Source organism: Candoia aspera, chromosome 2 (genome assembly GCF_035149785.1).
Source record: "Candoia aspera isolate rCanAsp1 chromosome 2, rCanAsp1.hap2, whole genome shotgun sequence".
Lineage (NCBI taxonomy): Eukaryota > Metazoa > Chordata > Lepidosauria > Squamata > Boidae > Candoia > Candoia aspera.
The window spans coordinates 179,008,987-179,030,425 of record NC_086154.1 but is presented as its reverse complement, the minus strand read 5'-3'; the positions used below and the strand labels follow the sequence as shown (position 1 = coordinate 179,030,425).

Here is a 21,439-nt window from a genome sequence, read left to right as displayed (position 1 = left end):
GTACCTGTTACACCTTTACTATTGCCTTTCCAATGTTGTCTCCTTTGAACATTCCTATAAATGCAGCTGGCATGTTTTCAAAACCTTCAGTGATGTGCTCACAGTACTTAATTTTCCCCTATACAAAAAATGAAACATTAAAAAGTATGCAGTATCCCTGTGACTTAAAGTCTAAATACATTTCTGATCAAAATAGCAAAGGATAAGACAAAGGGGAAGCATTACACATTTTTTTAGAGACATACCCACACCCTCAACACATCACATCACGATCCATTGAATGCATTCAAGAATAAAAATAAGTACACTAACTCAGAATCAAGTTTCTGCTTGTTTGTAGCAAAGCCTTTGCTCAGCAAATAGCATGGCAAAAGGCAGGAAGTGTAGCATATGGTTTTAAGGTGGTGGACTTGGACCAGGGAGACCCAGGTTCTGCAGTCAGTCACAGAACTGATTTTGGTCTAATCATTCTCTTTTGGCTCAATCTCAAAGGGTTGATCTTGGGTTAAAGATGAGGAGAGAGGGAACCCCCATGGCATGCAGCCTTGGGCTCCCAAGGAAGAGGTGGGATATCAAGGGCTTCTCTCTCTGGGTTACACACACACGGACACACAATTAGAGCCTCTCCTACTGTCAGCTTACCTCTTGAACCCATGTCAATAGTGTTTTTAGCCCTTCAGCTTTCCTGTCTTCCCAACGTGTGACTAAAAAACCTTCCATATCCAGTTGTTTGAAGATCATAGGGAGCTGGACATAAGGTCCTAGAAGAGAGTTCCAAGAAGAAAAGGTTAGGAAAATTTGTCCTGCTTGAGCACTTTGGAGCAAGTCTTCTTGCCAGGCAGCTGCAAAACTGGTGTCACTCCTGTTGCTGTTACCCAAAGCTGCATATGTTGTGTTTCCTAGTTTCCTGCAAAATTCTGCCTACTTGAAAAAGAGAGTAGTGAACAGTGATATCCCATGTATCTGCTTCACAGCACAGCCTTGCTCTCACCTTCTCACACCCTCATACTTTATCAGCATTTTTAAACTGAACCATTAATGAATAGTCTCTCTTGAACATACAGTATGTACAGTATATTTGCAGTATATACACTTAAGAGAGTCTTTCAGGGAGACTTCCACCATGTTAAAAATTGGACCAAACAAAAAATAATATGGTGGGGAAGGTGCTGAACCTAGTCATTCCACCTGTAACCAAGTGTAACCAAGTTTCTTTAAATGGTTTGCAAATAGTGGTGTAAGATTTCAGCTGTTAATAAAAATAGAACAATATTATATTCTGCTGCTGCTTAAAAACCTAAATTTTGGTTGGATTACCAGATCTACAAAGATGGCCCTTCCCAACTAGCTGAGATTGGGTTCACGTAACTGCTAAGCTAAAATCAAACTTCTTTATGGCTTATTGTAGCTTTAACCATACAAACTACTGTATGGTTAAAATGATGGAGTAGTACAATATCTAAATCAGATCATTGTGAAATTTCACTTTCCCAGCTATAGCCTGGCCCAGAATCTAAATTAAAGGAGTCTTCACTTGAAATGGTAGCTGACCAGCAGCATCTCAGCTTGTTGGAAAGTTCATAAGAACAGATGTTATCACGGACTGAACACAAAGAACTTTTGTGGCAGAACTTCCTGTTTTAGACAGGTATCACCAGGCCAGTCTTGCCTGGGATTGGGAGATAAGCAGGATCAGTTTGGGTTGAAACTTGAATGGGAGACCACTAGAAATCCCAGAATGGTCAGATAGAATGCAAAGTTGAAAAAGCTGAAAAATAATGGCAAAGTCTTTCAGTTTTGTTGGTACCAAAATGATATGGATCTGTCCATGTAATAATGACAAGTCACAATTGACACAAAGGAATTTTGAGCTTTTAAAATACTACCATATAGTGTTTCCTAATAATCATTTAGATTACTTCTCCACAATGTCATCAGAGTTCACAGCAGGTAGCTTAGACATTTGGGTTTTTTATCGAATTCACAGCCTGGTTCTGAGAACTTGATACACACAATGGGTGGTCTGGTTTTGGCTCAGAGTGTTGTGTGACTCTGGTCCATAGTGGGTTATTCAACAAACCATAGCCAAGTAACCATTGCTCTAATTCAAGACTGGCCTCTAGTGGCGTGCAGCTCATTAAATTTCAACCATGCAAGATCACAGATGTTGTTGCCTCACAGTCAAAGTCAGGTTACCCTGAATGAATTCTGTTTCTAAATAAAGGATTTTTGTTTCTGATCCAGAATGTCAGTATGCAATTAAAAGTGATTATTTAAAAAATAGCTAGGCTGAGCATTTGATTTATCCTTGGTGGAACTGATATCCCTTCTGTACTTATTTCTTACCAAGTAAGCCTGAGTGGGCTCAAAAGCTGAGAAGGGTTGGATCTGGTTATTACCTGAATGGGAAACTAGTACAGAATATTTGGGATGAAAAACATCTTTGAAAGACAATGACAAGACAATGACAAGTATATTTCTATACTATTAGCAAGAAAACAGCATCAATGTCCCCAGGACTTCACAATTTAAAGGCAGCTTCTACCCAAAGAACTGTGGTGAACGGCTGCAGTTTTCTCTGCCCTACTGTGCTGCTTCTGACCCCGGTATGTGCATATCTACAACTAAAGTGCCAAAATTGCCTCTGCCATTTTTCAAGCATACTTACTCAATTTGATGGAAAAGAAAATGCAAATGAACCATTGGAAAGCAAAGGAGAATATTTTGGTGGCATTTTCAGTGGAAGGGTCTGTGGTTTGGGTGTTTAGTTATGGGGTGGCCAAGAAGCACGTCTGGAAGTCCTGCTTTCCAGTCAATCATAACCTAGCCATCAGTCTGCAGCTTCCTTAGCTATGCTTCACATCCCAGACATCATCAGCGAATGTCAGCCAGAAGGCTTTGTTTCTGAGAAGGTAGCAGAAGGAACCAGGGAGGCGGCAGAGTGGGGTGAGATTTTTGGATGTCATGAAAACATCAACAGCAGCAGCAGACAGAAATAAAGTATGCCCAGAGATACAACCAAAGCAAATTCAAAAGCACTCTGCAAATTGGGAGTGGGGTATGTGTGACCAGGAACTTTCTTTGCAGGAGGAGAAATTTTTCAGAAAAGGGGAAGAACTATTTGGGGATGGAAACATACACATAATTACTCAAATGTATTGCAGTTGCAATGCCAAACTGTCAAAATACCTAAAAACCACAATAACATGAAAAAAAAATTCTTACAGCTTCTTTTTTTTTTTTTAAGTGCAGTGGGCTATTGCCCTTAATGAATAGCCATATAATGTCAGCTTTTGCTCCCAGGACCAGGAGGGTTAGTTACTAGTTTTCCTATTATAAATGTTCTTTTAGGGTTTACTCTCTTCAAAAATGATTCAGCAGTAGCACTATTCCTTAAAATACAGACATCTTTTTTCAGTCTTGCACGTGAGCTTTTAAAAGATGCTGCTGCTTTAATGAATTGAATCATTAAAGCAGTGCATCTTTAATATGACTCTTAAAGCAGGAGCATCTTTTTTTCCTTCCAAAGTCTGAAAAAAGGTACACAGGCATTAATGAAGAATGTCAGGCCCAACATATTTTTTCCAAGTAATTTTCAGAGTGCAGCCCAAATAAGTTTCATATTTATTTCAAAACAAGTGCTATTTCATTATAAAAGTAATCAGTAAAAGGATTAAGAAGAAGCTATTAAAATCTCTCTCTCTGGCAGGGAGATGTGTCCAGCAACATCAAGGGGTCCATAAATTCCTTACCCCCTGCCAAATAAAGCTTCTTTTCAGGGCTGTTGAATGGTGTTCAGATTAAAAAGACCAAAAAGGTTGATCAAAGTTCCATTTGGCTGGTGAATCATACCAAATTTGGCTCATCATGCTCAAATATCTAAAATGAGCTTTCCTCCCCCCATCTTCACAAAAACTGATAGAAGGATGAGGGCAGACTGAAAGGAAAACATACATTTCTGCCCTGAGATAGAACACTTCCTTTATTTAGTCTCCTTTCAGAAGCTAGCAAGCAGCATGTGGAATGAAAAAGTAATAGATTTGTACCTTTCTGGGGCACATTGTCATTATACAAGGCAAGAGCACCACACGCAGCAATTCTCCCAAATGTCTTCATTTGCTCCAGAACAACACTGGAAAACTCTCCCCCCACCTGGTGGAGACAAAGACAACACAACATTTGCAGAGACTGAAATGCTCCACAAGTAGAGGAAGAATATTGTTCAGTGATCTACATGGAATTATCTTGAAAGAGCTCTGCTAATGCCCATAATCTGTTCTTAGGAACAGAGATCACAGGAAAGAAATACAGGGTTTTGCTTTGGGGATTTCAGGCATTTAAACATCTCCCAGTCGGAGGAAACAGAAGGTCACATCCAATACTAGGGAAGGGAACTCTCGATTCTGCCCCTAAAGTTTCCCTTCCCTTTCTCTTTTTGGCAGATCTGCCTAAATCTGCTCCAGGTGAGCAGCTAACCCAGAAGGTGGATTCTGGAAGCACAGAATTTGATCTGCCAGTGAAATAGTGACCACATGACATCACACTTAAATATGGCAACCGGAAGTGCTGGAACTGCCATCGCTAAGTGGCACAGTCACATGACATCACCCTTTGCGATTGCACCGCTTAGCAACAGAAATTTCTGTCATTAAGTGAGGACTACCAGTATCAGGCACTTGAGCACAACTACTGATATATGTGCCCACATGTAGACACAAGCCATGCATGATCTCCATCAACACTGGCTCACCTTCCTCCAAGACACTTACAGGTACTCAGAAACATACACATACAGGTATGGGAACAAACCTTCCAGCTGTACCCGCAGAAGGAGGGATGCAAGCAACACAGACAGCCTCCCCCACTTCATACCTGTACAGAACAACCTTATCTACGAGGGGGAGATATGGGATTACCCTCTTCCTTCTGGGGAAGCCTGTTTTAAAAACCCTATTTTTGTAATTATTGCCATTAAGTATGCACTATGCATCATGCAAGGAGACCATTGGTGGACTGCCTGGGAGGGAGAAATACAAGAAGGGGGTGAGAGGGGTGTCCCAAAATATAAAAAGCCTGATTTGGGGGTTGCAGGGGAGACTTAAGGATGTATTGCTGCTTTTCTTTGTCAGGGCAAAAGCAGCTCTCAGCCAAGGGAGCTCCTCAGATCAGCTTCCCTTTCTATCTCAGGCCAGCCCAGAGCTGGGGTCAGTCTTGTACGTACGTTATCAAAATAGCAGTCGTAGCCATCGGGAGAAGCTTCTCTCAGAGCTTGGTCCAGGGATCGCACCGTCTTATAGTTAATGGCTACGTCAAAGCCAAGCTCCTTAAGGTAAGCCACCTTCAGATCAGAACCTGCAGTGCCGACCACTCTACAATGCTGCCAATTAAAAAATAATAATAAAGCCCAGGTGCCTTTGCAAGGCTATTCAAGTTTCTCTATAAAGCATTTTCAATAGATGGAGATGACAAGCAGACAGAGATAGATAGATGATAGATGATAGATAGACAGACAGACAGAGATAGAGACAGAAAGAATAGGTTTTTTTTTTAATTGTATGGCATAGCAGTTCGGTGTTCATGCTGCTTTTTCTTGCTGGGAAATCCTTGTGAAGTCCAGCAGCCAGATGTGTAGACGATTTAGCCATGACAAGTCACGTTGCCCGGGGTGCACCACGAGGAGGCTAGTCTACATTGCACCGAGTTGCAGGGCCACAACTAGGGTCTGCATCACCCAGGGCAAACATAGATTCCGCGCCCATTTTGGCCCCCCACCAGCGTGGTGCCTGGGGCACATGCCCCAGTTGCCCCCCCCCCTAGTTGCAGCCCTGCTGAGTTGGGCTGAGAGAGAGTGACTGGCCCAAGGTCACCCAGCTGGCTTTCATGTCTAAGGTGGGACTAGAACTCTCAAACTCCTGGTTTCTAGCCCGGATAAATATATATATAGATGATAGATAGATAAATGAGAAAAAGAGAGACAGACAGATGAGATAGAGGAGAGATACACTTTATTACAGTATGGACCAGCTCAAAAAGGGTGAGATACAGTAGCAAGTAAAAACCAAAGCAAAACCCAAGAATTATAAATCTGGTGTGGTCAAGGTGTGACACATCTTACATACAGTAAAACAAAAGGGTACGTTAGGAGAAATAAAATCCCATTGATCAGATAGTAGCAACTGTAAATAAAATGGGTCTGGGTAGCCCGGAGATCTAACTAGACAAGCTGTTATTAAGTGCAACTGGACATCTTCGTAATGCGGCATTTTGAAACGATATGATCTGAGTATGGGCATCTCTGGGAGGGTGTCAAAAGTCAGTGGGAGCCTTGCCCTTTTTTATATGCGTCAAAGGAAGGGGCTTGGATTGTGCAGTTGCAGCCTCCATCCTGAGGACCAGAAGATAGTGCCATTTTTAATTTACAACACTTGTTCATCTTCAAAGTGTAACAAGTTCATCAACCTCCTGACAGGCAGGTTCAAACAAGCTTATGTTTGCAGTGAGACTCTATCTAATGGTTCCGTCTGGGTGGGATGGATGCTGTTGGATTCCCCTTTCCTCCCTGCAGCTCCAGAATCTGCAAGGAGGGAGGCGGGCTGTGGGAGCCACCAAAGAGACGTGGAGGATTTTGTGGGGTTGAAGGAGGAAGAAGAGAAGAGGAAGAGGAACCACCTGTTGTGCTAGGTCAAATTTGCTTGGGTAGCACTGGGTTTGCCAATGCAATCTATTTATTTTCTGGTGGGCAAATTAAGAATTTTTAGAGCCTGACGTTGGTGCTATCACAAAGCAGTTGCCATTGAGACTTCCCGATGCACCATAGCTACCACACTCCATGTCTACTTGCCAGAAACCTGAACGATCTCTTCTTTCCTGGTTTCTAGAAAATCTGTGGAGATTTGAGTAGTTTTGACTAGGCCTCAGGGGGGCAGGGCTGCTGTGACTATTCTTCCAAACAATGAATTCGTTTGTATCCTGCAAGTTAATTCCCGGTTTCGATATGGCTGTCTTCCAATATATAGTTTTAGTTTTAATCTTGATTATTTCTATATCTGTTTTTAACCCAATTTACAGATTTAGGGAGTTGAATGCTGCTTAGAGTCAGTTGATTGGAGCACCTTGTAAGTCTTGTAAATAAAAAAATACATAACCACAAAATGCTCCTTTACCAGAAGACAAACATCCATCCTATCAAGCCTCCAGGATGTCACCTGCCATTTCAGCTTACCTTTGCATTTTTCTCTGCTTTCTGGACAGGTGAGCCCATTTCCAAATAAAGTGCTTTGCTGCAGCCACCGACCATTTTAATTTTAATAATAATAATAATAATAATAATAATAATAATAATAATACGTATGGGGTTTATGTGGTGCTCAGAGGCGTTTTTGTAAGGAAAGGAGGAGGATCCTAGAAGCAGGAGCTTTCCTTTGCAGAAAACTAGCTTCCAATTAATGTTTCCCAAGTTCAAATAAGGTTTAAAAATCAGGCAGCATGGGTAAACAAGGAGGTGCCAATGGAGATGCCTCTGGGCACTCAGTCACCACATGAAAGAAGTTCTCTCCATCTCATTCTCTCACCCAAGCAGGTAGTGAGACCTAAGGAAAAAAAGTATGCCAGGGGAAGGAAGAAGCAGAGTTTCAGTCTCCTGGCAAGGAAGAGCAAGGGCTGTGAAGAGGCTTGTTGTAATTCAATGTTTGAAGACAGTGTCGTGGCACTTAAAAGAATAACACATTTCTTTATGGAAGAAGCTTCCACAGATAGTGGAATTACTTAGTTGCAGAGACTATTAAACAGAAAGAGCCCACTGTTTTATATTTTGCCCCCTTTAAGTCCACCTATTTTCATGAGTATCTGTAAGACATCAAGTGTCAATAAAGACACAGCTAAATGAAACCTATTTGCCCACTGTAGCAAAACACACCAAAGTCATGTGGCATAGGAGTACTTTAATAGTGTCAACAGAGACATCTGCCTCTATGGAGAGAGTGTGTCTAAAAGATGCTATGGGAGAGGGAAAGGTATTACCTGACATGACTGAGACTGATTTGAAAGTGGATTCACAAATGACAGGCTACAAGAATGACATGGAAAAAGATGTTACACTGGACATCCAAAAGAAACTAGCTGAAGAATGTTGTGAGAAGGGACAAAGAAAAAAATGAAAAAAAATCAAGTTCTAGGACATTACTTGAAGGGACTAAAGATCAAGATTGTTAGGAAGGTATATAAAGTTGGTTTATTTGATCAAGGTCAAAATAAATATGTAGTTGTCTCTAGTAACCCTTAATGGACTTTCGTTAAAATCAGGACTGAAATGATGAGGTTTTATGGGTTTGTTTATAGATAAGAGATGGGATATGGGAAAAAAAGATCATTGGTTGTATTTTAAAAGAAGGTGGTAAGTTACTAATGTTGTTTATACTTGTGATGAAGGGATAAGTCACTTCTTTATATATTTCTTTTCTTTTTCTTTACTATATTCTTATTTTTTCTTTTCTATTTTCTTTCTATTTTTTCTTTTTTTCTGCACCTTCTTTTTATTCTTTTATTTTTTTTAGTTTGTATTAGTTTTATTGTTGTAAATTGTAATCTTTAATAAAATTACTATCAAAAATAGTATTTTTATGAACATAAATCATAGGCATCTTATAAAAGCCACAGTGATGTCCCAACATTATAGAACTTATGAGAATAATTGGCATCAGTCACATCATAATGTTATGATGCAAATGTTGTACAGTGTGTAGTTTGTATCATTTGAGTGATGCTATCATGATATGTGTGACATCACATATTATATCCTCTCCATGACTAAATGGCCATGTTGTGGATGTGACTATTATGTGGCTATTATGCAGAACCTTCTCTGTTGCATCAATCAGGGGGCATGCAAGTATATAGACCAGAGACAAGCAACCAGAGCGTCCACAATTCTTAGCCATTGGTCAGGCTGATGGCAGTTGAAGTCCAAAATATTTTATGACCACTTACCTTAAGTTTAGCAATCTGCCCAACCACACTGCCCACAGCACCAGCTGCCGAATTAACCAGGACAGTCTCTCCTGGTTTGGGCCTGCAGATCTCAAGTAGGCCAAAGTAAGCAGTAAGACTGCAGGAAAGAAGACTTAAAAGTTTGTTCAAATAAAAACTGACACCATCACATGTCCAAAACATAACATCAAATAGGACTCAAATAGGAACATTCACCACTGACGGGAACAGCCTAATTACATACAGAGAATGTCTTTAAAAGCACCACAGAATAGGGGCAGGATTCCTCAACTTTGGGGGCTAGTAAACACACTGGGAATTTTGAAATAATATTATGTATTCATTTGTTCATTCATTCAATCAATTTGTTTCCTTCCAGAATCCATCAACTCTCAGCAACCTACATTATACAATATACTAGAAAACTTTAAAACATCCTCTGTAAGACTTCAAATATACCAAATGATTTAAAAACTACCAAGAGGAATGACCAAAAAACCCCAGCCCAAATAAAAATAAAATAGAAGATGAAGATGGCTGAGATAAGATGAACTAGAATAAGATGAGCTGAACTCTGCTCAGCTTGAAACATCCTTCTGAATATATCAGCCAGGTATTAGCCAGGACCCATATTAGTGATTATTATTGTTACTATTTATTGTGGTTTTGTGGTAATTGTCTTTCTAAGTGGCATAATTCAAGTGGGGCAGCTATATCAATTCATAAAATAAAACAATAAATTAAATAAAATAAAATAAAATAATTAAATTAAATTAAATTAAATTAAATTAAATTAAATTAAATTAAATTAAATTAAATTAAATTAAATTAAATTAAATTAAATTAAACAAATCAAAGATGGGGCTAGTCTGATCTCCACTAGGAGACTGTTCCAGAGAACTGGTGCTGCCACTGAAAAACAGCAGCTCCTATAATGAGGACATTCACAGATGGCTATTGCAGGCCAGTCACAAATGCCTCATTACCAGAAAGCAACCTATCTACCCACACAGTTGCTCTCCACCACCTCAGCTTATGTCTGCCATTCTCTGGGCAGGGGGTTCCACTTCCAAACAAAGGACTGGAATGCAGCCCTGTATAATTTCATTTTCTAAAGGCTTTTCCCAATTTGCACCTAATCCCAACACAAACATGGCCTGGCAACATAGTCTTGCTGCTGTGGCCCCAAGTCATTGCCTTCATTTTGGCCCTAGCCCCACAGTAAGCCAGACTTACAGTAAATCACACATAGCTGTGCCAGCTTTACATCAGTGTTTCCCCCCTTTCTGCTGGCAGCAACCCAAAACTATTTTAATGTGTGTGAATTCTGAGATGCTGCACCAATTTTTCTGTAGGCGGCACAACTGAGTGACCTGTAGGGGGAGATTGGAGACGTCAGCCTCATATCTTTTGTCCATGTTGGGCTGATGTGGCCCCATCACTCTCCTTGTGCCCCAGGGACTATCCTCTGCCACTCATCTTTTTCCCCACAGGGGGAAAGGGCAGGCAAAATTGCTGCAACAATTGGCCCACCAAAGGGGCTGAGGGAGCTGCACAGCGAAGCAGGAGAGCTGGCTTTCTCAGAATGCTAGCAAGCGGCTGCTGGGTGACTCTGCTTTGATGGAGGCTGAACATGTTTTCAGAAGATCAGCCAAGCTGATCATCAGTCTGTGGAAGCTGCACTGTAAAGACTCTCTCCCCCTTTACTGGCAGCTCCAGTAACCTGAGGGTCAGCTGTTCCTTAATCAGGGAAAGCACTGGTTTTAACAGAGGGCTAAACCTACAAGTCTAGCCATCTGTCAAAACCGTTCACCCATCCAGGCAGTGTTGATGGTTTCCCACCAGTTGACCACATTCTGAAGATGGGAAGGCTGAAAAATCAGTGGGTTTATGTTAATATATTGTTTTCTACTACAGATTAAGGTTACTATGGTAACTAATCATTTTGGCTGGGTGAAGAGGTTGAATTCAACTGTCCCCTTTTTGAATGTTAATTTTTGCACCTGGGGGAAAGAACTTGCCTGGACTTGTTTTAGTTTCAGTTTCCCTTCTGTGTAGGCATGTAGAGAGTCAAGCTGCTCTCACTGAGAGCCTGTAAGAATGCAGAAGCTTTTAAATATGTTTTGCTTTCTGTAAATAAAATTATTTTTATAGAAATGCCTGGTGTGTGACTTTTCTGATCTCTCCTGGGCCAAAGGCTTTCCTAGCAATCTGCCAACAGTTTAATCAAGGGCTTTGCTTAGCACACCTAATCAGAAAGAGACAGCACCAAGTGGTGCAAAGCCAGAACAATGGCTATAGAGTCAATTGGCAGATCAGCAGTGGGGACAGCAACTTTTATGCCAGTATAGCTTTTTCTGCTAGCTCAAGGTAAGATGGATAACATTTAACTGAGCCATGCAGAAAGGTCCTAAGAATGACTCCAGGATTTGGAAATAAAGCTGATGTTTGAGGCTGGCACATTCCTTTTCAACATTGTAGTTTTTTGTTTAATTTGGTTATAATGTACAGATGGATCATTGGGAAAATATGTGGCTGGAAGGACTAGAATTCACATTATGTTATAATCTTAAAGAGAATTTTTATAAAATGATGTACCGTTGGTATATGACACCAGAAAGATTATCTAGAATGTATAAAGGTACTTCAAATCTGTGTTGGAAATATGGAAAACATGAAGGGTCATTTTATCATGCTTGGTGGCCTTGTAAAAAGGCTAGAAAATGTTGGGTTCAAATACACACAGTGATATGAAGAATTTTAAAGATTAATATTCAACTGAAACCAGAACTTATCTTGATGGGACTAATGGACAGACAACTGGAAAAGACTTATGGACGTCTGTTTATACATGGTAACTGCAGTGAATTATACTCTATGCACAAAGATGGAAGAGTATGAAATACCCACAATGGAGGAATGGTTGCTGAAGATGACAAAATATGCAGAGATGACAAAATTGACTTGCTTAAGGAAAATACAATAACTACATTTGTCAGTGGCTGGAAACCCTTTATGGACTTTTTGCTGAAAATGGAAAAAAATGAATCTGTAATTTATGGGTCTGATTATTAGAAAGGGTAGAACATGGGGAAAAAAGAGCCATGATGTAACCAGAGAGAGAGAGGATAAAATATAAATGCATTTATAACTGCTGTAAAAAAGATTGGAAGCTTCTTTCTTTCTTTTTTTCTTTCTTTCATTCATTCATTCACTCACTCATTCATTTATCTTCTATTTACTCATCACTTTTACTTTTCTTTACTTTCTTTTTTCTTTAAATTTGTATTGTTTTTACTTTGCAAAAAAACTTCTTTAATAAAATTTAATTTAAAAAAGAAAATTAAAAATACATTCAGGTGGGCCATGGGACCTGGTTAGGACTCAAGAAGACACCCGTGGACATGCTGCTGTTCATGAGCCCCACACTGGTATCAGGGAATGACAAATTGGGCTGACATTCTCTGAATGCTCAGCACATCTCTTTCTAAGGTAAAAGGTATTTTTCCCATAGGCTTCGCAATCACGGAGCCATCAGGGATAGGTTTTAGAGCCTATGCAGTGCCACACTCAGCTCAAGTGCCACGTAGCAGAATTCAAAGATAATTGGGCTACAATCCATCACATCATGTCCATCAAGTACATTATTAGAGTACACTCACCCTGTCATGCCAATTGTCCCAAGAGCCAATGACCTTGGAAGATTTCTTGGCCAGCCTGGAGACATTAGTGATAGTTTTTTGCTGTTGGAAATAAAATGAGTCGTCCAGCCTGCGTGTGCCACAGCAAACACCCCAATGGGATACGAAGGATTTCTGCTTTCCAAAACCCTTTAAAAAGAACACAGATACCCAGTTGCACTAGTCAACAAAGTTACTCCATGTATTGCAAGCATAACCAGTTTTTAACAATTCTTTTGAAACATCTGTCAAGGAGCAATGTAACCCATAATCTGGCTCTAAATTATTGCAGGGAATTCTTAGGTTGAGATGCTATGAGACCATTCTAGGCATATTTAGAGAGCCAGTTTGGCCTAGTGCTTAAGGCAATGGGCTAGAAAGCAGGAGGCTGTGAGCACTAGTCCCACCTTAGGCCTGAAAGCCGGCTGGGTGACTTTGGGCCAGTCCCTCTCTCTCAGCCCAACTCACCTCACAGGGTGGTGGTTGTGGGGAAAACAGGAGGAGGAGGAAGGAGTATTGAGTGTATTCCCTGCCTTGAGTTGTTTATGAAAATAATAAAGGCGGGATAGAAATAAAATAAAATAAATAAATATTTCAGAGCATTGATAATACTCTATAAAGCCCTAAATGGCTTTGGACCAATGTATCCAAAGCAGCATTTCCTTCTATCATTTGAGGCCCCAAGAAGAGAAGCCTGTCTGGTCCCTGCATTACAGTGTTTTCAACACCAAGTACCTTTCATGCACTCAAAAACTGATTTTACTATTTTTATTGTGCTTTCCTCTGAATCTTTTGTTAACGTTTATTCAGCTATCCTTGGAACAGCACCAGGGATTCATCTTGCTTCATTATAGCATCCATTTGAATATTCTTAATTATGCATTTGGTTTCTTCCATTTTGGACAAGGCTAGGAAGTCTATCAAATGGACAGGTCTTGCTGACTGTGTATTATTTACTATTCATTAATTTGTAGCCTTGTTATCAGGACCTTGTGCAATTTCTTGAATAGTTAATTCAGCCAACATTTCTTTCCAAGAGAAAATAGATACAAATGTGGGTGTTGTTTTTATTTTTCATTTTATTTGTCCAATGCCCAACCTTAACTTCACCTGTAAGAAAGGAAGACCAGCAGTTGGTGGAACAGAAAATAAGTCAAGGCAGATCTTACTTTGCAACCTGAAACCCTATTATAATGTCTCCTTCCTTCATCTGGGTCTTACTGTATGGTCTGCAAAACAAAACAAATAAGGTAGACTTTTCAGAAAATGCGTTTATAGAAATGGGGCCAATTATTCTGACTAAGGGTTTGATCCAAGGGACTGAGTTTGCTCAAGATAGTGAACAGTTGAATCAAAGGGATTAAACTAAAGCCATGACTGACAGGCCTACTTCTCTGTGGGCCAGGGGGACATAAAGGTAAGTGATTTAACTTGGACTCAAGTCAAAGGAATTTCATAATGGAATGTAGGCCAGAGACTGCCTTTTATTACATGTTTTGTACTTAGTCATGACAGCAATGAATACTTTGATCTGCATCATAAGCCGCTTTTATTTTGGGTCATGTGAAAGTACGTAATTAGACCTTTATACAAATTACAATGAATTCAAATTTGAAGAGGGAGCTACTCTTTCAAGCAAAAATGCACATACCAATTTGTGCAACATCACCAGACTTTGGGTACATGCAAACAACTGGTTAAATGTTCTAGCCTCCGGTCCATGAGATAGCACAAAAGTATGCCACATAATTTGCTTCGGCCAAATGGCTAAGCCCGCTGTTCTGGCCATCTGTCAGATCTTTAAATAATAGCATTGCTCTTGTGAGCTTGGGGCTTCTCTAGTGATCGCAAGTGGACCAGAATCTCTCTAAGCAGTAGACCAGGACATCAGATTCTGGTGTGCCATACAGAGAGGGGCTGGTCAAACTGCACTGTAGAGAACTCTAGTTTATACTTAATGATGATGGCTTACTTGCTACTGCCAGAAAAAGCAGTAGATCAAGACCTATCTAAAATGATTGGTTTGTCACACCAATGTAGAAGCAGAAGGACCTGCCTACTTGGGTCTTTGTCTCTAAACAGTTCTAACAGAAAGGTCACCGTACAAAAGTCTTGGGCTTCCACTTTCCAAGAACTCTTGGTGGTATTACTCCTTTCATGGTGTTATGTCATTCCAGCACCACATGGCTGGGTGGGGCGGGAGGGGGACTTTGCAGCAAATGAAGAAGAAGGGAGCATGCCTCTAGCAGCCCAAAGAGCCAACAGGAGCTGGGCAGATCCAAGCCCCTGGTCTATAGAAAGCCTTGTGTTGGGAGAAGATGCAAAACACTACTTCTGTCCTGTAGAGAAAAACTTGAAGTTAGCCACCCTCGATTATGGGCTGGGAAAGATGTTGGAATTATCAGGGGGTCAACTCAGCATTTTCTCATAAGCATAAGGGGGTCTTTCTAGTAAACGCATCTCTATTGTGCTTGTGGGATGTCACATGGGTCACCTGATTTCCACTTCCTCCTTCTTCTTGGGTTTGGGGATTAATAATCTCCAGTTTACCCTTTTGGCACACCTGCAAGCAGGAGGTGCTGCAGAATGCAGCTCTTGTCCTTTCATCTCGCTCATGGGCAGACATTTCTATTTCCATAAAGAATATCTACAAAGAACCAGTGATGAATAAATGCTTTCTACTGCAAAGCTACTTGTATTCAGATCTACTGAATAAATGTAAGCTACCTTTTTTTTCCTCTTCATCTAACTACTGTGTGAAGACTGAATTCTTTTCTGAACGTAATTAAGCTTAATGTGTAGGTTTTTTGGTTCACGTTTCCACTTTGCAAGATTGTTGTTAGCTGCTTGGAGTTCTTTTATTAACCTTTAAAAACTCCATCAAAAGACAGAAAAGCTGCATCAGGTGTATGTGCCCATAAGGAAGAATCAGTGAGGCATCTTCAGGCCAATATTAGGCAGATGTGTATGCCATCTTCTGCTAGAGAAAAAGCTGTTAAGAGATGGCCAAATTACAGTTAAATGGGAAATTAGGACAAAAGGCCAATGGTCAAAATTAACTGGGTTTTTAGAATTGAAACACCAAGTCAGACAAACAGTAGTACCTTATATAGGGGTCAAGACTGAGAAACACACTTTCAAGCAGCACCTCTGAAATAAATAAGAAAAGAAGAAGGATCAAGCTGATGCATTATTACCATCATTTGATAATTTTCTATTTTCTTGTGAAGGAACCATGGAGGAGAGGATAGAAAATGGGAGAAGTGCACTGGCCTGGAAATGCAATCTATGCATATGATGGAAGGTGTTTAAGGTTCCTTTATCCCGTGCTGTTTTATCAGTTATCCAAAATGCATTGTTTTTATACTATCTTTTTCTGTCAAAATCCTTATCGTTATATGCCTTAAGAAGAAATAAGAAATAGAAATAAGTAAGTTATACCAATAAAGAGGTGGGAATAGCAGGGAATATAAAATTCAAAATATTATTTGGAGGATGGGGTAGGGAACAAAATTATTATACCTAGAAATTTTGGATTGGGAGGGAATTCTGGGGGGAGATGGGTGGTGGCAAACTTTGAAAAATAAATAAATAATAAATAGATAGATAAATAGATGAAGCACGTCCCACCCACAACATTATTTACAGCTGAGTTATGTGATGTTTTTCTCAGTTAATTTTTTTGGCCAAATTGTGCAAGAGCAGGTCACTTCCTGATTCTCTTTTGCTCAACTTAGAAACGTATTTTCTAAATTCAAAAACTCCACACTGAAAATAAGCTTTCATTTTATACACACACAAACATCCTTAACCTTTGATTTAATTAACCAGCTTCCAAAGTTACAGTTTCTCATTCTCCAATCTCAGCTTCATTTTGTCCTATTTCCACATTCATTTGTGAAGTTTAAAAACCAACAAAAAAAGTCACCACTCATACACGAATTTTCAGGATGCATCTCTCCCTTAAATAAACATCTTTGAAGGCAATTTTCATAATGCAACTTTTCAAAGCAATTTCTTAATGTAATATATTTAATATAATGTAATATATTTTATATTTTCTACAAAATATTTTATTTTTATTTTTTTATATTTATTGTCTACTTGTCTTCAGCAAAGGATCGTTACCTTGTCGTGGTGCTGGAGCTTGAGCACCTCAATGACGCCATGAGCTAAACCGTGAAGGGCCACCCAAGACGGGAAGGTCATGACAGAGAGGTCAGACTAAATGCGATCCCTGGGGAAGGTAATGGCAACCCACCTCAGTATTCTTGCCGTGAAAACTAAATGGATCAGTACAACCAGAGATATGTCGGTATACCATCGGAAGATGAGACCCCCAGGTCGGAGGATGGTCAAAATGCTACTGGGGAGGAACAGAGGATGAGCTCAACTAGCCCCAGACGTGATGACGCAGCTAGCTCAAAGCCGAAAGGACGGCTAGCGGCCGACGGTGCTGGTGGTGAACGGCGAATCCGATGTTCTAAGGATCAACACACCATTGGAACCTGGAATGTAAGATCTATGAGCCAGGGCAAATTGGATGTGGTTATTGGTGAGATGTCAAGATTAAAGATAGACATTCTGGGCGTCAGTGAACTGAAATGGACTGGAATGGGCCACTTCACATCAAATGACCACCAGATCTACTACTGTGGACAAGAGGACCACAGAAGAAATGGAGTAGCCTTCATAATTAATAGTAAAGTGGCTAAAGCAGTGCTTGGATACAACCCAAAAAATGACAGAATGATCTCAATTCGAATTCAGGGCAAGCCATCTAACATCACAGTGATCCAAATATACCCCCCAACCACAAATGCTGAAGAAGCTGAAGTAGAGCAGTTCTATGAGGATCTGCAGCACCTACTGGACAACACGCCTAAAAGAGATGTTATTTTCATCACGGGAGACTGGAACGCTAAGGTGGGCAGTCAAATGACACCTGGAATTACAGGGAAGCATGGCCTGGGAGAACAAAACGAAGCAGGACATAGGCTGATAGAATTTTGCCAAGACAACTCACTCTGCATAACAAACACTCTCTTCCAACAACCTAAGAGACGGCTTTATACATGGACTTCACCAGATGGACAACACCGAAATCAGATTGACTACATCCTTTGCAGCCAAAGGTGGCGGACATCTATACAGTCGGTAAATACAAGACCTGGAGCTGACTATAGTTCAGATCACGAACTTCTTCTTGCACAATTTAGGATAAGACTAAAGAGATTAGGGAAGACCCACAGATCAGCTAGATATGAGCTCACTAATATTCCTAAGGAATATGCAGTGGAGGTGAAGAATAGATTTAAGGGACTGGACTTAGTAGATAGGGTCCCGGAAGAACTCTGGACAGAAGTTGGCAGCATTGTTCAGGAGGCGGCAACAAAATACATCCCAAAGAAAGAGAAAACCAAGAAGGCAAAATGGCTGTCTGCTGAGACACTAGAAGTAGCCCAAGAAAGAAGGAAAGCAAAAGGCAACAGTGATAGGGGGAGATATGCCCAATTAAATGCAAAATTCCAGAGGTTAGCCAGAAGAGATAAGGAATTATTTTTAAACAAGCAATGCGTGGAAGTGGAAGAAGACAATAGAATAGGAAGGACAAGAGACCTCTTCCAGAAAATTAGAAACATTGGAGGTAAATTCCAGGCCAAAATGGGTATGATCAAAAACAAAGATGGCAAGGACCTAACAGAAGAAGAAGAGATCAAGAAAAGGTGGCAAGAATATACAGAAGACCTGTATAGGAAGGATAACAATATCGGGGATAGCTTTGACAGTGTGGTCGGTGAGCTAGAGCCAGACATCCTGAAGAGTGAGGTTGAGTGGGCCTTAAGAAGCATTGCTAATAACAAGGCAACAGGAGACGACGGCATCCCAGCTGAACTGTTCAAAATCTTGCAAGATGATGCTGTCAAGGTAATGCATGCTATATGCCAGCAAATTTGGAAAACACAAGAATGGCCATCAGACTGGAAAAAATCAACTTATATCCCCATACCAAAAAAGGGAAACACTAAAGAATGTTCAAACTATCGAACAGTGGCACTCATTTCACATGCCAGTAAGGTAATGCTCAAGATCCTGCAAGGTAGACTTCAGCAGTTCATGGAGCGAGAATTGCCAGATGTACAAGCTGGGTTTAGAAAAGGCAGAGGAACTAGAGACCACATTGCCAATATCCGCTGGATAATGGAAAAAGCCAGGGAGTTTCAGAAAAACATCTATTTCTGTTTTATTGACTATTCTAAAGCCTTTGACTGTGTGGACCATAACAAATTGTGGCACGTTCTTAGTAGTATGGGGATACCAAGTCATCTTGTATGCCTCCTGAAGAATCTGTATAACGACCAAGTAGCAACAGTAAGAACAGACCACGGAACAACAGACTGGTTTAAGATTGGGAAAGGAGTACGGCAGGGCTGTATACTCTCACCCTACCTATTCAACTTGTATGCAGAACACATCATGCGACAAGCTGGCCTTGAGGAATCCAAGGCTGGAGTTAAAATCTCTGGAAGAAACATTAACAATCTCAGATATGCAGATGATACCACTTTGATGGCTGAAAGCGAAGAGGAACTGAGGAGCCTTATGATGAAGGTGAAAGAAGAAAGTGCAAAAGCTGGTTTGCAGCTAAACCTCAAAAAAAACCAAGATTATGGCAACCAGCTTGGTTGATAACTGGCAAATAGAGGGAGAAAATGTAGAAGCAGTGAAAGACTTTGTATTCCTAGGTGCAAAGATTACTGCAGATGCTGACTGCAGTCAGGAAATCAGAAGACGCTTAATCCTTGGAAGAAGAGCAATGACAAATCTCGATAAAATAGTTAAGAGCAGAGACATCACACTGACAACAAAGGCCCGCATAGTTAAAGCAATGGTGTTCCCTGTAGTAACATATGGCTGCGAGAGCTGGACCATAAGGAAGGCTGAGCGAAGGAAGATCGATGCTTTTGAACTGTGGTGTTGGAGGAAAATTCTGAGAGTGCCTTGGACTGCAAGAAGATCCAACCAGTCCATCCTCCAGGAAATAAAGCCAGACTGCTCACTTGAGGGAATGATATTAAAGGCAAAACTGAAATACTTTGGCCACATAATGAGAAGACAGGACACCCTGGAGAAGATGCTGATGCTAGGGAGAGTGGAAGGCAAAAGGAAGAGGGGCCGACCAAGGGCAAGATGGATGGATGATATTCTAGAGGTGACGGACTTGTCCCTGGGGGAGCTGGGGGTGTTGACGACCGACAGGAAGCTCTGGCGTGGGCTGGTCCATGAAGTCACGAAGAGTCGGAAGCGACTAAACGAATAAACAACAACAATTGTCTACTTGTAATTGTATTTTTATATATCCTATTTTTATATATTAATTACATTGTATATTTATTGTTTTATTGATTACTTCGTTGTAAACTGTCCAGAGTCCCTCTGGTGGGAGGAGATGGGTGGTGACAAATTTGATAGATAGATAGATAGATAGATAGATAGATAGATAGATAGATAGATAGATAGATAGATAGATAGATAGATATGCTTGGGGGGACAAAGTGTAAAATGAAAGTTTTTTTTTTAAATGCTAGGACAGAAGTTGTTAAAATGGCAAACCTTTAAATACACAGTCAAAAGATCCCTCTTACCTCCCTCCTTTAGGTCTGGTAAGTTTGTCTCTATTAATTCAAAGTCACTCTGCTTAGGAAGCCCTTCAAATTGCTTCTTCAGGATCCAAGACTTTGCCCTCACCATTGTCCACAGCCTGAATGATTAAACGAGGATTTCAGTGTTCTTAATTGGCTGGCAACTTGATCTTTCCTTTAATGCAGTGATTCCCTGAAGTTTAGATTCCTAAGAATTATTTTTCTTCTGGCTAAAACTGTCAGCACATTTCATTCAGAAACTGTCAGCCTTTTAGATAACCCAGACAGGAAACACGACCAGATGAACTAATTGTTGTTTACTGTAAGGCTACATTAACAGAATCTTGCAAGTCTGAAAGTACAAATCTCCCACCCTCCCTATTTATTGCTTGAGTAGTCAGGGTGGGTCTTTCCTAGGTTTCTTCTTTAGACCGTCACCCTCTCTCGGACCCCCTTTCCTTTTATCTGATTGTTCCCTAGCCAGCATCGCTTCCCTCTGTTCCCCAGGGTCGCCCTCACATTCCATCACAGAAACTGAGAAAGTCATACAGTAGGTTTATTTTATTAATTCTACAACTATAGGTATCCTCACTGCAAGCAAGGACAGCCCAATTCATATTACATGCCCTTCCTTATTAAGACATAACAGTCAAGACGGTCTTTTCCAAGAAATCTGTCGTCTGTGGGGGAATATCTGTGGGGGAATATCTCCATGAATCAGCCAACCATTTGCCGTACAAGACAGCACGGCTCACTCCGAGTCCATCCCTCAGGCAACAAAGCCTGACCTTTGACTTATGGCATTAAAAAAACCAACCTTCTAAAATGAGTAGCTTACAAAACCCAATAGATTTCCATGAAAGATCACCTGCCTGTCTATTGCTCCAGTTCTCCCCTCACCCAGATCCCTGCTGCCCACCCGCTCTACTAACCTGCACAGCAGTTCAAAGCGACCCTACGTTGCAAGCCCTGCAGTGAATGTGCTCCTCTGTCAACCTACTGCTCCATTTGGAAAGGAGCTGGCTCACAGCCATTTAAACCCTTGAGTGATACCTGCTGCGCCTTCACAAAGTGACACGTCAATGCTATTAAATTACCAACCTGTCGGGAAAGGTGTTCTCTAACTGCACC

The 21,439-nt window shown here is 40.7% G+C and overlaps 1 protein-coding gene across 1 annotated transcript; it reads right to left on the bottom strand.

Moving 5' to 3' along the window:
- Positions 1-20,511, bottom strand: PTGR1 (prostaglandin reductase 1). The gene is made up of 9 exons (XM_063294982.1): positions 20,312-20,511; positions 15,770-15,815; positions 13,835-13,894; positions 12,648-12,815; positions 8,986-9,103; positions 5,222-5,377; positions 4,047-4,152; positions 643-761; positions 1-118 (listed from the first exon to the last, which is right to left on the bottom strand). Exons 1-9 carry the CDS (start codon positions 20,415-20,417, stop codon positions 8-10), a joined length of 990 nt encoding a protein of 329 aa, XP_063151052.1. The 5' UTR covers positions 20,418-20,511; the 3' UTR covers positions 1-7.
- Positions 20,512-21,439: the final 928 nt, after the last annotated feature.